The sequence below is a fragment of the Myotis daubentonii genome, chromosome 12 (genome assembly GCF_963259705.1).
Source record: "Myotis daubentonii chromosome 12, mMyoDau2.1, whole genome shotgun sequence".
Classification (NCBI taxonomy): Eukaryota; Metazoa; Chordata; class Mammalia; order Chiroptera; family Vespertilionidae; genus Myotis; species Myotis daubentonii.
The window spans coordinates 60943579-60960513 of NC_081851.1; the positions used below are offsets into that span (position 1 = coordinate 60943579).

The 16935-nt window shown below is 41.9% G+C and overlaps 2 protein-coding genes across 6 annotated transcripts; one reads left to right on the forward strand and one right to left on the reverse strand.

The window, feature by feature from the left end:
* Nucleotides 1-728: 728 nt before the first annotated feature.
* Nucleotides 729-8261, reverse strand: LOC132213455 (tetratricopeptide repeat protein 39B-like). 2 transcript variants are annotated; one of them, XM_059660063.1, is made up of 2 exons: nucleotides 7865-8261; nucleotides 729-2914 (listed from the first exon to the last, which is right to left on the reverse strand). In XM_059660063.1, the coding sequence occupies exon 2, from the start codon at nucleotides 2758-2760 to the stop codon at nucleotides 991-993; it is 1770 nt and encodes a 589-aa protein (XP_059516046.1). In that variant the 5' UTR covers nucleotides 2761-2914; nucleotides 7865-8261; the 3' UTR covers nucleotides 729-990. The 2 variants fall into 2 exon arrangements, with proteins under 2 accessions (XP_059516046.1, XP_059516047.1); XM_059660064.1 differs by having other exon boundaries at nucleotides 7844-8261.
* Nucleotides 8262-8296: 35 nt separating this feature from the next.
* Nucleotides 8297-13961, forward strand: SRSF7 (serine and arginine rich splicing factor 7). 4 transcript variants are annotated; one of them, XM_059660065.1, is made up of 8 exons: nucleotides 8297-8452; nucleotides 9413-9593; nucleotides 10303-10479; nucleotides 11352-11426; nucleotides 11512-11622; nucleotides 12038-12091; nucleotides 12606-12641; nucleotides 13663-13961. In XM_059660065.1, the coding sequence occupies exons 1-8, from the start codon at nucleotides 8425-8427 to the stop codon at nucleotides 13715-13717; spliced, it is 717 nt and encodes a 238-aa protein (XP_059516048.1). In that variant the 5' UTR covers nucleotides 8297-8424; the 3' UTR covers nucleotides 13718-13961. The 4 variants fall into 4 exon arrangements, with proteins under 4 accessions (XP_059516048.1, XP_059516049.1, XP_059516050.1 ...); XM_059660066.1 differs by having other exon boundaries at nucleotides 11512-11613; XM_059660067.1 differs by lacking the exon at nucleotides 12606-12641.
* Nucleotides 13962-16935: the final 2974 nt, after the last annotated feature.

Here is a 16935-nt window from a genome sequence, read left to right on the forward strand (position 1 = left end):
TATACTTTTTGAGTTTTTTGAAAATTTTCTATAACATGATTGATAAATTCATAAGTATATAAGAGAGTATCCTATACAATAAAAGGCTAATATGCAAATAGACCGAACAGAGGAACAACCAAACAACCGGTCGCTATGATGTGCGCTGACAACCAGGTGGCGGTGCGGAACATGGCGGCCGTTGGCCATGGTGGGATGGTGGAGCAGGTGAGCAGGGGCGCCAGACCAAAGTGGGGTGCCGGCCACTGTCATAGGGGCGAGCCTCTGGTGGTTACTGAAAATTCCTTGCTCCCACACGCCGTTATCCCACCCAGCACTTGCACCTGCTGCCGGCGCTGGCCCTGCTCAAACCCGCTGCCGGCGCTGGAGCCAGCGCTTGTACCCGCTACCAGTGCCCAGCGCCAGTCCTGATCACTCGGCGCCATCAGCGGGTGAGAGCGGCAGCTGCCAGCCCTGATAGCCTCTGAGGGCTTCTTCACCTCCCCCTTCTCCTGAGGGGTGATCGGGGGAGCAGCCGCCGCTTGCACCCGCTGCTCCAATCGTTGGCTGCATGCCATCAGCGGGTGCGAGTGGGGCTGGCGCTGGCAGCACGTGGGAGCAATGGCGGTGGGAGTGGGGCTGCCGGCAGACAGGGGACCGGGGGTCATGGTGATGGGCCAAGACCCGCCCCTGTGCCCACTGCAGCCTCATGGCCCACAGCTCCTTTCAAGGTGCATGAATTCATGCACTGGGCCCCTAGTCTTTTATAATGTACATCATTTGCCTTTTCTTTTTCAAGAATTTACATCACTCCATTTGCCAGTATAAGACATTCCATTTTATCGGTATGAAGGAGGAAAGAGGGAAAAGGAATTTCTTGTTACATCAGATTCTTAGTAGCTGCCTCTTCTTGGATTTCTTCGACAAAGAAATTATTTATCTACCTGTTAATGATCTTGCTGACTGTAGATGCTTCACTCATAGTAAACAAAACTACACTTTGTATCTTAATCACTTTTCTTTAGCTATTTGTTCAAGAGCTACATGCGCCTTAAACTGTAACCGGGCTTCCATGGAATAGTCTTTGTAGTTTTTTATGTTGTCTAGGTTTTTCGTTGCACTGCTATAATCTCCTTTCAGATAGTATAGAATTCCCAGTTCATAGTAAGTGTACGGCACCAAATAGTGGTCATATTTTAACAATTTCTCCTTTTGAATGACACGATTAAAGTACTGCTCAGCCATCAAATATTTGCCTAAGTGTTTCAGACAGAGACCTTTCAGTAAATTTAGCAAACATAGGTCATCCGTGCCATACTCTTTATTTGGTTTTTCTCGTAAAAGTTCTTCTCCTCTGTTAATTATTGCAAGCCAGCATGAAATAAGGTGTAGTCTTTTGCTCATGACGTGGAAACCACTCCAGGCATAAGTGAATTCCAGAATGGGCTGTGCTATAAACCAGCCTTTAGTAGTACCATAGCGCTGACCCTTCTCAGCAACAAACTTTTCTACTGGCACAGAAGCTCCTAAAAGTCTGATTCTCAGGCTATCCACACTTAAGAAAAGAGAGTTCATGTCCTCGCTTACTGATTTAGCAAATTCAGAAGGCAGCAAAGCCAGTAGCATAGCTTTACTGTATGAATACATTGCCTTGGACCACTTGCTGTCTTGAAGTAGCAGATCAGCATAGCGGTAGGCCTCCTTCCAATCCTGTACAAAAATGTGGCACCACATGAGTTCCCAGTAACAGATGTGATCAAGTTGCTTCCATTCATTCTGAAGAAAAATGCACTCCTGTAATGTTAACTGTGCATGCTCAAACTTGCCTTTCAGCATACTGAAACGTGCGTAAAAAAATTTAAGTATGACACACTTTGGAAATTTCTGGAGATAAATTAGGAAGAGATGGTCTATAGGAGAACTGTGACTCGTTTCAATACCAAAAGCTACGCAGACGTAACTGTAATAGAAGAGTAGAGTCAAAATACTTAAGACATTATTTATATGGGATTCAGATGCACTCTCATGAAGCAAAGTCAAGCCTACCTGTTTGTCACCATGATAGCCAACAACATTGAGTACTTTAAGTGTCTTTGGTGGCATAAGTGATAATATCAGATTGAAGGCCCCAAGTCCAAATTTTACTCCTCCAATCAGGTGTCTAGAGGTTTTGCTTTGGTTGGTAGGTATCTGTGTTAGTATTTGTTGACAGTCTTTGTATATTTGGTAACTTAACCCAATGTTGATCCCACTTTTAAGAAAGCCAAACATACTGTCATCCTGTATAAATGTCACAGCAGATTTCAAGATCAAACACTCAGCATAGCAGACTTCAGCATGCAGCTCCTCTTCTTTGATAGCCTTTATCCCCTGTTTACTCACTAGACGAGAAAAACTTGTCATCCTGCCTTTTCTTCGGAAACTGTTACACGTTTTCAACGCTTCTTTTGCAGCCGTCATTCCAATGTCTATATCCTGTGGATCAAAAGTCAAGATGGCTTTCACAACCATAAGGATGCCATTAACTAGAGCGTGGTATATGCTGTTTTTTGACCACGGGTAAATGAGGTTTATGGCTTCTGAGAATCTGTTATTTAGAAACAAATACAACCCAGTTGTGCATTCTTCCAGGGAAGATACTAGATTCATTGTTGTTGCCGCAGGGATAATTTCATAGGCGTCTTCATACGTGTCCTCCTTGTCGTTTTCTTCCTTCCGTAAAGGAAATGATGTAATGACATCTTTCTTAGAATTTTCTCTTTTACTTAGAATACGTGACATATTCGCTTCCTCACTCTAGAGATGGCAAGTATTTGGCTGCAGTGCTGTAGCTCCTGTTCTCCTGCTTGCGTCACTTCTACAACCTGACGTGTTGGCGTTATAATGGAGGCAAACAAACTTAAGCACTGTAGGTGTAGCATTAAGATATTCTCATCTAGGTCAGACAAACGGGGGAAAAAGATATTATTTACCTCGAAAATGTATTTCTGAAAAATTGAAGTCATTTGAAATGTATTAAAAAACAACAACAAACATGTTATTTTAACAACATTGTGAAGTAAATCCTTTGTAAACAGATGAGTTATTTTTTTAAAATATATTTTTATTGATTTCATAAAGGGAGGGAGAGGGAGAGATAGAAACATCAATGATGAGAGAAAATCATTGATTGGCTGCCTCCTGGCACACCCCACACTGGGGAGTGAGCCTGCAACTCAGGCATGTGCCCTGACCGGGAATCAAACCGTGACCTCCTGGTTCGTAGGTTGATGCTCAACCACTAAGCCACGCAGGCCGGGCTAGCCCTCTTGTTAAGACACCAAGGTAACCAAGTTCCTTTCATTAATATTCTTTCTTTAGAATATTAATGATTAGTTGAAGACTTGATGGTTTTATAGTTTCCCACTTTTTAATGCAATCAGGCATTCCTCAGAAAGCCTCACTCTTCCTCGATTTTTATAAAATCACCCATTTTGGTAATATTTGGTAATATCTGCATCACATTTTCCTTATTCCTAGTCTCACTGTTTGACATTGGACAAAGCACTGGCTTTCTTTAACTGTTGCCCCTCCCCACCCCACACTTCAGTACTGATTATGGTCCAGTACTTGGCTAAATGAGAATTTCATATATATATATATATTATTGATTTTTTTACAGAGAGGCAGGGAGAGGGATAGAGAGTTAGAAACATCGACGAGAGAGAAACATCCATCAGCTGCCTCCTGCACACTCCCTACTGGGGATGTGCCCGCAACCAAGGTACATGCCCTTGACCGGAATCGAACCTGGGACCCTTCAGTCCGTAGGCCAACGCTCTATCCACTGAGCCAAACTGGCCAGGGCGAGAAGTTAATTTCTTTATACATTATGAAAAAATTATAAATATGCCTCTAATAATTTTTCCTTCCCAGAATTCTTAACAACATTCTAGAAGAAACAGAAGATTAGGAAATGCTGGAAAAGAAAAAAAAAAAGTTGTAGCTGAATATAGCTTGACCTACAGTACGTCTATACTCAGCACATACATAAATACATATTAAAAGACTAGTGTTTGTAACTACTGACTATTTCATTAGATTAAAAAGTGATACATGTGCAAAAGGCCTAAACTATATTTTCCTGTTTTAAGGTTTTCACATCCAAGCTAAAATGGTGACAATGACTTAAAAGTGAAACTAAAATGGAGAAGAAAATAAGATAAAAAATGAACTTTTTCTTTAATGCTCCCCTGAAAATACTGATCTAGGAAATGCAAATACATTTTGAAAACTGCTGTAAAAGGATTAAGAAATCCCGACCCCTCCAAAGCTAATATTATCAATGTTTAACAACAGTAATGTGTTAAGAGCTACTTAATATTTCATATTAAAAATATCAGAATATTTGTTGAATAGCTTTCACATTCAAATTGAATCTGGGAATGTGATTTTAATTAACACAGAATCCTAGAGGCAAAAATGTAGGTGAAACTGATTTCAAAAGAATCAGCAGGAATAGAAGTAATCTTTACAATAAAATCTCCCTGATTTAGATTGACATTTAGTGAAAAGAACTGGTTACATGTTCTTAGAAAAAGAGTGTTTAGTATAAAAGTGTACAGAAATAGTGTATAGTACTATTATTTATTTTTTTTAAATGTATGTTATTGATTTTAGGGAGAGAGAGAAAGAGAGAGAGAGAGAGAGAGAGAGAGAGAGAGAGAACTCAATGTGAGAGATCAGCTGCCTCCCGCATGCACCCCAGGGGTGGAGCCTACAACCTGGGCATGTGCCCTGACCTGGAATCCAACCAGGGACCCTTCCGTGCACAGGATGACTCCCAATCAACTGAGCCACACTGGCCAGTACTATTATGTTTTTCATGGCAACTGTGTTAGCAAAGCCCAGACTAGAATTGGCCCTCTTGTAATAGAGGTAAATAATATGTAATTGGCTTATCAAAGTGCCTGTCTCTGAGAGAGGCAGGCAAGCCAGTCAGGGGTTACCCCCTTTTTTTTAATGTGCTTGAAAGCAGTTTGCTATAAGTTAGAAAATTGCTTCTTTTCATATTGTTAGCATTATTATTTGCTTAGAAATTCTCTTTTATACAGTAGACTTTGTATTCAGAGGCAAAAAATATTTATTGAGGCTTATTAAGAGCTATACAACATAATAAGTATCATCTTTTCCATCCAAGTACTAACCAGACCTAACCCTGCTTAACTCCTGAGATCAAACCAGATCTCAGGTATTCAGAGTGGTATGGCCAGTGACTAGTAAGTACTCTCTTTCCGTAAGTTATCTATGTTTTGTCTAACAGCAATTTTAATAAATTCTTAATAGGAGGAAGTTGAATTAGTAAGGCTTTATAAAATTGATACTGTATTCTATCTTTCAGGGAGTATGTAAAAATATCTTTATCATTTAACCCTTTTGAGAAGAACCCTGATAAGTAGTTGACAAAGATTAATAAGGTTAATAGGGAACAAATATAACATACTACATAGAACTGATAGGGGCTCAGAGGGAATGGTGGGGCACCCGTAATGCTCATAGATATTAATTAATCAAGTCTGTTCTGTCTTGATCAAAGAAAGTGGACCCTGACCTGGTTGCTGTGTCCGGACGCTGACCCCCCCTCTGGGAGTTTGCCTCAGGAATGCTGTCTATTCTCCAATTCTGGAAATGGGCTAAGCTGTTTTTTGTTTTTGTTCTTTTTTAAAAATATGTTTTTATTTATCTTGTTTTTATTTATTTCAGAGAGGAAAGGAGAAGGAGAGATAGAAACATAAATGATAAGAGAATCGTTGATCGGCTGCCTCCTGCATGCCCCTTACTGGAGGTTGACGCCACAAACCTGGGCATGTGCCCTTGACGGAATAGAACCTGGGACCCTTCAGTCCGCAGGCCGATGCTCTATCCCAGTGGTCGGCAGACCGCGGCTCGTGAGCCACATGCGGCTCTTTGGCCCCTTGAGTGTGACTCTTCCACAAAATACCATGTGCGGGCGCGCACATACAGTGCGATTGAAACTTTGTGGCCCATGCACAGAAGTCGGTTTTTGGAAAGGAGATAGACTAAACAAGTATACAAGACAAGTGTGGAACGTACCTCAATCAGACTGAGGACGTTTTTAGCAAAGGCCAGCTTAGGAGTACCCTAATTAAGTTAATAACAATGTACCTACCTATATAGTTTAAGTTTAAAAAATTTGGCTCTCAAAAGAAATTTCAATCATTGTACTGTTGATATTTGGCTCTGTTGACTAATGAGTTTGCCGACCACTGCTCTATCCATTGAGCAAAACCAGCTAGGGCTAAGCTGGTTTGACATCGTAAAAAGATTAACTACCCTGTTATTGACTCTAAGATACTGGAAGCAGACACACTGATCACATACCCTACAGCCCTTATCCTGCTATACCCTCCCCACTGTACCTTGCTTTTCTTTCTTACCCCATATAAGCAGCCAACTGGCAGAAGATGTTAGAGAGGTTTTTCAAGGTACCAAGCACACTGCTCTCTCCTATTGCTGGTAATTCAAATAAACACTCATAAAAAATTCAACCTTGTCTCTGCTTATTGGCCTAGTGGCAAGAGGCAGTAATGGACCCAATGTGTCTGGTACCAGAACTTCTATTTTCTTGCTAGAATCCCTGAGACAGACTAATTTTTTCCATAATTTGATAAATCTGAAAAAATATGTATAAATTCATGGCATTGCTTGGAGAAAATCTATATTTTATTCACCTAAATAAAGGCTTATTCAACTAAGCCTTTCTCCTATACTCTGTATCCAACATCTATGTACACCAAGGGAAGATACAGCCGATTTTTTAAAAAAAAAAGAAGTACAAATACTTAAGGAATTGCTCTTTTATGTGGACCATTTCCAACTTGTGTATCCCAAGTATTTATGGTGCAATGTCTTTTTTTGGTGGATGGTAAAAAAAAAAAAAAAAGTTAAACCTGTATTTGTAGAGTTGGTGTCTGGCAAATGCAATGTGTAAAATCCAAAGTGGATTTTAAGCGATTCTAACGAAATGAACCGGTTTCCATTTATTTGCTATATAGAGTGGCTAAGCAGCAGGAGGCTGCAACTGAAAGGCTTGCCCTGGGTGTGGCGCAGTTGGTTAAGCATCCTCCCATGCCCCCGTTGCAGGAACAATCCCCAATAGGGGGCTTGCAGTAGGTAGCCCATGGATGTTTCTCTCTCTCATTGATGTTTCTATCCCTCCCTCTCCCTTCCTCTCTCTGAAATCAATAAAAACATCTTTTAAAAAGTCCTTAGGAACTGAGTCTTTAAGTGGATGTGTTACTATGATACGACACAAAAAAGAACTAGAGGGGAAGCACAGATCAATTGTACTTCAAATGCAAATAACTTCAGAATTGCCACTAGGCTGAACATAACTGGCAGCTGTAAGGATTTAGGGTTTTGCCCCCACCAGTGTGCCTCAGTGGTTGAGTGTTGACCTATGAACCAGAAGGGTCACGTTTGGATTCCCCTTCAAAAGCGCATGCGAGGGTTGAGGGCTCCATCCCCAGTAGGGGGCGTGCAGGAAGCAACCAATCAATGATTCTCATCATTGGTGTTTCTCTCTCTCCCTTCCTCCCTGAAATCAATAAAAATATCTCCTAAAAAAAAAAAATAAGGATTTAGGGTTTTGTCACAATTTTATTATAACAACAACAAAAAAGATAACTCTATTCCTTTGTCCCCGAGACCCCAATAAGTCAGAACGTGTTGGTGAAAATTGGTAGCTGGTTCTTAAGGGATTTTTGGGTGGGTGCAGGGCGGGATGTCCCTAGGGGCTTCACCCCTTTTGAGGCCTATAATGTAGGGACCACTACTCAGAATAGCGGGTTTATGGCGTTCTCACCCTGGCCAAACTCCCGATTACCTCTGATGAGCCCCAGAGATCACCGAGTATTAGCCTAGGCCAGGTCCGGCAGCAGAACGGCGGCGGCGGCTGCAACATCAGCCATTACAGCCTTTCAGAGGCCGGTCTAATGCACCTGTAGCAACATTACTGGAGCTGAGGGTCCCTAAAAATGGGGAAAATAGGAGGGGGAAGGAGGGAGGGAAGGGGGAAAACGAGGAGGGTACAGGAAAGGGGGGAAGGATGGGGCGGGACACCGCGGGGAAGGCCAAGGGTTTACTGGCGGGATTCTGGCGTTCCCATGGAAACGTATCCCTCCGCTTGTGATTGGTCCTTTACGCTCTTCAGTCCCCGCCCCCACGCCGCTGCTCCGCTGTTTCCGCCCAGCTCCTTTGTGCCGCGCAGAACGCAGAGATGACGCATGCGCAGAGAGACGCAGCCGCCGCATATATAAACCGGAACCCAGGCTCTTCCTCGTAGTGCCGCTGGGACCGTTGGTGTGCGAGGTCTCTGCAGCTTCTGGCGTCACTCGGATCCTGGGCTCTGCGAGCTGAACGAGCCGAGCTCGCGGGCCAGTCATCATGTCGCGCTACGGGCGGTACGGAGGAGGTAAGAGGGGAGGGCCCCGTGAGGGACGCGATCGTGGGCGCTGCGAGTCGTGCGAGGCCGTGGGGTTGGCGCGGCGGTTGGGAGACGGTTATTCCGCGTGCGTAATGGCGGCTTGGGCGCACACCGTACGAAGCCGGAGGCGGAGGGGGCGGGATGTTGAGGGGAGACGGGGAGGCGGGTGTCGGCCTGGGTCAAGTTCCAGGTTAATTCTCGGGCACTTTCCGTCTCGCGCCCCGGCCCGAGCCAGGCGCCCGGCCCCTGCTTGGCTGTGCCCTTCGAGCCGCCGGCCGTCCCCCACACCCCCCCGCCCTCGGCTGCCATTTTGCGCACAATCACGAGCGTGCACGGTGGCGCATTTCCCGGCCGCTTTCCCGCCACTTTAGCGGAGAGTCTGGTCGCAGCCGTGAGCTCACGGGCGAATTCGAGCCTGAACACAACTGGCGGCTCCGAGCCGCGGAGCGGGTGTGGGGGCGCGCTCCTTCCGCCCGGCGGCCGGCTGGTCTCTGTATTCTCGTGGCTCTTTCGGGCGCGGTTTATGGCCAGGGCGGGGAGCCGGAGTCTCGCGGAGGACGGGAGCCGGCGCAGCCCTGCTCCCCGGGCCCGGCCCCCGGCGGGGCCCGCCCGCCCGCTCGCCGCCCGGGTCCGCGCGCTCCCAGCCCCGAGGCGGCCGGGACTCGGGGGCGGGACCGGGGCGGGACCGCCTCGCGCTCGGATTATCCTGCCGCTCTTCGGCTCCCGTGTTTTCGAGGCGTTTTCCCACCATATTAGAACGTGAGGAACTTTGTCCTGCGCCCAGCTCTTCAGAAATGTGCCGACACTGCTGGCGTTAAGGCCACGTTCAGTTCTTGATAAGAGCACAAGATAATGTTTTGCACGGTCTTAAGGGGTGTGCAGAGAATTCATTCAAACGTGGGCCAAATTTGGCATAACGCGCGCTCTTCCGTTTGCATTTTTAAACAGAAACCAAGGTGTATGTTGGTAACCTGGGAACTGGTGCTGGCAAAGGAGAGTTAGAAAGGGCTTTCAGTTACTATGGCCCCTTAAGAACTGTGTGGATTGCAAGAAATCCTCCGGGATTTGCCTTTGTGGAATTTGAAGACCCTAGAGATGCAGAAGATGCAGTTCGAGGCCTGGATGGCAAGTAAGTACGATGCCAGTTACGAAACAGGTTCATGAGGCTAGTCTGCTAGGCTGGGTAATGAGGCGGGCGCTAAGCTTGGGTTCTGTCTAGAGCAGCGGTTCTCAACCTGTGGGTCCCGACCCTTTCACGGGGGTCGCCTAAGACCATCGGAAAACACATATAATTACATACTGTTTTTATGATTAATAACTATGCTGTAATTATGTTCAATTTGTAACAATGAAATTAGGGGTCACCACAACATGAGGAACTGTATTAAAGGGTCGCGGCATTAGGAAGGTTGAGAACCACTGGCCTAGAGGAAAATGTAAATAGCTAATCGTTTTTTTTGTTTTTGTTTTTGTTTAATATATTTTGTTGATTTTTTTTACAGAGAGGGATAGAGAGTCAGAAACATCGATGAGAGAGAAACATCGATCAGCTGCCTCCTGCACACTCCCTACTGGGTATGTGCCTGCAATCAAGGTACATGTACTTGACCAGAATCGAACCTGGGACCTTTCAGTCTGCAGGCCAATGCTCTAGCCACTGAGCCAAACCAGTTAGGCATAGCTAATCGTTTTATTTGCTTACGAAAGGGAGTAGAGGTGGCCTTCAAAGGGCTACAAAGATAGCTGAAGTCTGTGAAAGCAGAGGGTTGGAAAGTTCCAGATCCAGGGGTCATATGTATTTTTTTTAGCATTAGAATTTTGTTGCTTCTCTTTTACAGGGTGATTTGTGGTTCCCGAGTGAGGGTTGAACTATCAACAGGCATGCCTCGGAGATCTCGTTTGGATAGACCACCTGCCCGACGTCCCTTTGATCCAAATGATAGATGCTATGAGTGTGGTGAAAAGGGACATTATGCTTATGATTGTCATCGCTATAGCCGACGACGAAGAAGCAGGTATTTATTTTAAAGGAATGGTTGGTGTACTGGTTAATCAAGTAATTCTTTTATTAGCAAGGCAGAAACTAATATTTTTATATAAATTTGAATGTTAATTGTACAGGTGTATTTTTACAATTTTTGTTTAATTAAACAAATGTTAATATATTAATAATCAACCTGGTCAAAACCTTTCAGGTTTCTTCGTTTGAGTCAGTCGCCTTGATTCAGAATGTCACGAGCCTTATGATATGCTGAGGCGCCTTGCAAATCCGACAATTAAGATCCTCCTAGACCTTGAGGTGATCAGCATAAGAGGCCAGATCCCCTCGAGTCATCTACACCTAGCTTCACCTTATTCTTTAAAGGGCAGAAAATTTGAGTCGGTGATCGCCGTAACAGTAAATTTGGCTTACAATTGGGGCCCCCTCCGGTTTAGAAAGAGGAACACCAGATTGACCACATTTCCAACTAGAAAAATCTTCTTGCGTCAATCAAGCCTCACCTGGCTCATTTGGCTGTCAGTTTGATCGTCGTTAGATTGAAGAAAACATCTAGATGCAGCGATCGGCTATAGATACTTCTAGATCGTCTAGATCTACTAGACCATGGGCCAAAGAGGGTCGACCTGCAAACTTGCAAGGTTTATTTTAAATACACATTACAGTGTTTTATATTATGTAATTCTAAGATGTAATTCAGCTTTTAACAAATCTTTTTTTAGGTAGTTTAAAAAAAAAAAAAAACTGGACAACTAATAGGCCCAGAATTTATTTCCAAATGAGATAGTAAATTTAAATAGTTTTGAGACTTGATTTCAGCAGAGGGACAGACACTATAAATACGAGTTGCCATCTAACATTTTGTTACTTTCCCAACTTGAAAAATAGGTCACGGTCTAGATCACATTCGAGATCCAGAGGTAGACGATATTCTCGCTCACGGAGCAGGAGCAGGGGAAGGAGGTGAGAGATCTTTAATGAAAGTTTTAACAAGCAATAAGAAATTTAAATTGGAGATGGACCTAAACCTCTTTGATTTAATTTTTAGGTCGAGATCAGCATCTCCTCGACGATCAAGATCTGTATCTCTTCGTAGATCACGATCCGCTTCACTCAGACGATCTAGATCTGGTTCTATAAAAGGATCGAGGTATTTCCAGTATGTACCATTTTTTCCCCCTGCTTATTTATGTTTGGGTTGTCACGTCTTAATGACAAAAGTAGAGTGTCTTAAGGACATAATTTGGCATGATGGGGTGAATTTGAGACCTTAGGTGTTAGGGAAATAGTAGTGTACATATGGGTAAACATGGCTTGTTTAGCCATTTACTTTCTCTTGGATACTTCCCTAACAATCTAGCTCATTGGGTATGGTAGAAACAAATAATTAAAATGGTAGTTCCTTATTTATTTGATACTAGACCTTGTTGAAAATGTGGCAACTTGATGAATCTTAGACTGATAGAAAGCAAGAGTGGCATCATGCTGAGTTTTAGCTTCTATTCCGAGCCTGCCTAATAAGGTGCTCAGAAGGTGTTTAGTGTGGACTAATTGGTATAATTTTTGTTTTTAAGATCACGGTCAAGGTCACGATCAAGATCCAGGTCTATTTCACGACCAAGAAGCAGGTAAGGGTGAAAAGCTGAACAATGCTCTTGTAGTTATATGGCACCAATATCCAAAGAGTTCAAAGTGTTTTGAATTGTTGAGGCTTCAAGTGTTAACTCTAAGCCTAGGTGTTGAGTGGGAACACAGTACCTTGTTAATGAACTAAACTTTAGAACTTCATTTGTACATGGCCTCTTCTGGATGATTTCCTGGACAAGGGAATGTCAAGGTACAGTGAGAAAGCAGTTTGTAACTTTGGTGTTAAAAGGCCCTCGTTAGAACTAATAGGTGCATGGAGAAGCAGAGATAGGTGAACTTTAGGCAGATGAATCATGATAAAAGCAGTTCATTTTATGAAGGCTAGCTGGAAGATGGGCTTTTGTTAGCAAAAGCTGATGGGCATTTTTTCCCCCAGTTTAATTGCAGCCTGACATTTTAGTTTCAGGACAATTTGGGGATTCATTTCATGATATTGTGACTAAGGAAGGGATTTGTTAGTACTTTTTCTTAATAGAATTTCTCATGTTTTGACAGCCGATCAAAGTCCAGATCTCCATCTCCAAAAAGAAGGTAAGCTAAATAATTTGTTGTCAAATTTTAGCTGTCAAATGTGGCCTCTGCAGGATTTGTTTGCTTCCTGCCTACTTTGCAGGCTTTGATTTTGAGCTCTTTGGAGAATTGGTGCTATATATATAAATACTAAGTTTCTTAAAGGATTGCTTTTCCTGCTTCATTATCACCTTATACTTTTATTGGAAATATTTAGTCATAAAATATTAGAATGACAAGATGTGTTTAGTCCTGTGAACCCTTAATTGTATAATTTCATGTTAAGACACATGCTTTCCCCACACATAGGTAGAAAGGAAATGAAGAAAAATTTGTAGGTTGAAATCTTGAAGCTAAACTATTATCTGTCTAGTTCAGCCGTGGGCAAACTATGGCCCGCAGGTCCGGCCCGTTTGAAATGAATAAAACTAAAAAAAAAAAAAAAAAAAAAGACCGTACCCTTTTATGTAATGATGTTTACTTTGAATTTATATTAGTTCACACAAACACTCCATCCATGCTTTTGTTCCGGCCCTCCGGTCCAGTTTAAGAACCCATTGTGGCCCTCGAGTCAAAAAGTTTGACCACCCCTGGTCTAGTTGCTACTTAATTACCCTCCCAAAGAAAAAACCCCAACATTCGAATAGTTCTCTTTAACTTAACTTTGCAATTTTAGCAAGGATGCTAATCTTAAACAGGGACAAAGGGTTTGTATATAAATCTTTTTCATAACGAGGGAGTGTGATAGAAACATCAATGAGAGAGAAACATCTGTCAGCTGCTTTCTGCGTGCCCCTTACTCTGGGGATCAAACGTGCAATCTGGGCATGTCCCCTGACAGGGAATGGAACCATGACTTCCTAGTTCATGGGTTGCCACTCAACCACTGAGTCACACTGGCCAGGCTATTTATGAATTTTTAGATCTCTGCTATAGAAACTTAGTTCTTTTGGCCACCTTTGAATTTATTGAAACATGTTCGTAGGAAGAGTACGTTTCAGTAGACACTAATGGGTTCCAAACCTAATGTTTTTCTTTTTAGTCGTTCCCCATCAGGAAGTCCAAGAAGAAGTGCAAGTCCTGAAAGAGTGGACTGAAGTTCTCAAGTTCACCTTTTAGGGAAAAGTTATTTTGTTTACATTATTATAAGGGATTTGTGATGTTTGTAAAAAGTAACCTAGGAAGGTTATTTCAACCATCTAATCGAAATGGATCTGGATTATTACTCTGTAAATTCACAGCAGTAAGATAATATAAATTTTTGTTGAATGTATTAACATCTTATGGTTTGCAAATGTGAGTTTTTATTTGGCACATTTAAATAAAATGTTTCTAACTAGATTTTTGATTTGTGTTCAATATTACTACTTGGTAAGCTTCAGTAGTCAACCTTGATATCAACCATATAAGTACAGACCTACATTCAAAGTTTAATGGTGTGAAGTCTTCAACATCACTAACTGTAGTATCTATACACTTGGAAAATTCCTTTTTACCTATAGAGGTTTGGGTAAAATAACTCAAATCCTCCTTAATAGCATGAATGCATCATGACAAGTCCCTGAATTAATCAATTGGAGTTACATATTACCAGGTTAATGATAACGATCTGTCAAGCTAGAGAAACCACTGATTTGCCTATAAATAAGTGTGATGACTAAACCAAGAGCTTATTAAAGAAGTAATTGGACTCGATGCTTGAGGAACTGAATTATTTTTTGAGCTCTATTTTAAGTACAGTGACAGGTTTTCAGGCTGTTTGATGGGATGTCAATCAGAACTCGATTTTAGGAGGTTCTCAGTGTTAATTGAGAATTTTATAACATTTTTGCATGTTTGAGGAATTGTCTAAATCTGGGACAAAATATCTTCATGTAAACCAGCTTTGCAAAATTTTCCAGACACTCCTCTATTCCTTCAAATGGATTGCCTTATTTTGAGCAGAGATCTGTTAATTCTAAGCTAGATTTTTTCAGTTCCCAACCACCAACATAACTCTTATTTTGCCAGGCTGGTACAAAGTGATTAAGGATGTCAAGCAGAAATGTTCATGAGATAGTTTTGTAAATCTCACCTATATTTAGCTATACCTTATTTATGTAGTTTTTTGGTAGCATCAGGTAGACCTGAGACTATTCTAGCCAGTAGATTATTTAGACTAAATGTCTTTTGTAGGGCAGTAACAATTATTTGAGTTTCCTGGTCAAGCTTTTCCCAGGTATTCTCTAGTCTTGGTGCAAAAAAAAAAAAAAAAATGTGCAAAAACAATGATTAATGTTGGTGGCACAGGTATCTGCCCTTGTCCATTTCTTCATGTTTAACAAAGTTATTGGATAGCATTGCAATGTGGGAATACTGCTCTGCCTCAAATTATTTGGTCTGAATGATCACTAGTATGTTGGGAGCTTGGGTACTTTGTTTTTGGAATTTTGAAAACTGGCTGAATTATGGTTGGTAAAACTGTAATTGGCAGGCTTATTTGTTGCACTTGGTCGGCTTTAATTGTTCTGTATTATATAAAGATAAGTTACTCAAAAATAAATCTGCAGAAAACAAATAATCATACTCAATTTTTGGAAGTCGGAGTTCTGAGCCAAGAATAGGAATCATTTCTGTAGCTTTGGGACTGATTATTAGCAGTGTCCAAGATATTAGAATGAGGATAAAAGGTAGTGTAGGAGGAATAGGGGCAAAAGTGGTTTTAAGAAACAAGCACAGAAAGCTCCATTCTTAGGGGAAAGGGAAACATGGTTATTATCTAGGTGAACACCTTTCGTACCGTTGACTATATACATTTGCCTGGATGTTACAGAATTTATGCAGGGGTACAACTCGGTTACAGAATTTATGCAGGGGTACAACTCGGTACCCTTGTATTAACATGTTAAAGTGTTACACTTTGGTGTAGTGCACTTTTCTGCTTTTAGAGGTTAGGACTACTAAATAGATTATGTGACTGACTTGAAAAGTCTCATTTAGACTCAGTCAATCTAAATTTAAAGCCTGGCTCTAATTATTAGGTAATAACACGCCAGACATGCTTTGGACCAAGTACCTTACCTGGTCTGCTCACCCATGTGTAGAGAGGTAAGTAATGCACTTCACAGTGGTAGTTCCCCCTTGGGCTTTGAGCTAGGCCAAGTATCAAGTGAAAGTGTGGTCCTACATCTTGCAGTGTCCCATCTGAGTACAAATTTGAGGGTCTAGAAATGCCATCAGTTTGAGACTTGGTTAAGTAGTGGTGTAGGTGTGTGATTGTTATCTTTTGTAGCTTGTCTTGAAGTCTAAAGGAGCACTGATTTCCAAGATTCATTAAACTAGTAGGAATAGGAAGCCAAAACTGATAAATTGGCAGTTATATGAATGAAGAATAATAGCAAAGAATTCATTAGATCTGGCTTAGTGAGCAACTGCTGCTTAGAGACCTTTGGAAGGTAGGGCTATGTAACCTGGAAGGTGTACATAATTGGAAAGACATGAAACAAAAGTCAAAGTTATAAAAAATACTAGGGGCCTGGCTGGTGTTTAGAGTGTATTGAGAACTGATGACAAGGAAAGATGACTAGGTATTAAAGCTGTTATGTCCAGAATTATCTTCAATAAAGGGGAAAAAGTACTGATAGTTTTTTTTTTTAATTTATTGATTTTTTTACAGAGAGGAAGGGAGAGGGATAGAGAGTTAGAAACATCGATGAGAGAGAAACATCGATCAGCTGCCTCCTGCACATCTCCCACTGGGGATGTGCCCGCAACCAAGGTACATGCCCTTGGCCAGAATTGAACCTGGGACCCTTCAGTCCTCAGGCCAACGCTCTATCCACTGAGCCAAACCAGTTAGGGCCTGATAGTTTCAAAGCTTGATAGTTCTTTTTCCCACATGTTAACAGGTTTATAGTTACCATTCCAATAAAAATATCAAAGGACATTGTCACTTAATCCTCACAACAAAATAGTACTGTTAAAAAAAAAAAAAAAATAGTACTGTTAACCCCATCTCACAGAAGAGGAGATTGGTAACTTGGCTCAGCGTGTATGATTGGAAACAATACTAGTAACCTGCTAGGAGGTAGGAAAAGTTTGAATCCTACCTATGGTTTTAAAGTCCTGGCTCTTTTTAATCAATAAAACACTACTTCTTTAAAACAAAATCACGTTATGGAAAAAATAAGAAAATACACAACCAATGCTCCTTCCTACCCATTGTATATGATGCCATTGTTAATAACTTGGTTAATAACTTTCCAGACCTAATGGGGAAAGGATGATGAGTAGAAGGATAATTCTGGAGCACTTGGAATGTAGTAGTTAATGTAAG

Coding starts and splice junctions, on each gene's coding strand:
- LOC132213455 (XM_059660063.1), bottom strand. CDS start 2,760: ATGTCACGTATTCTAAGTAAAAGAGAAAATTCTAAGAAAGATGTCATT.
- SRSF7 (XM_059660065.1), top strand. CDS start 8,425: ATGTCGCGCTACGGGCGGTACGGAGGAG. Junction 11,623..12,037: donor AAAGGATCGAGGTATTTCCA/GTATGTACCATT, acceptor TTTGTTTTTAAG/ATCACGGTCAAGGTCACGAT. Junction 12,092..12,605: donor ATTTCACGACCAAGAAGCAG/GTAAGGGTGAAA, acceptor ATGTTTTGACAG/CCGATCAAAGTCCAGATCTC.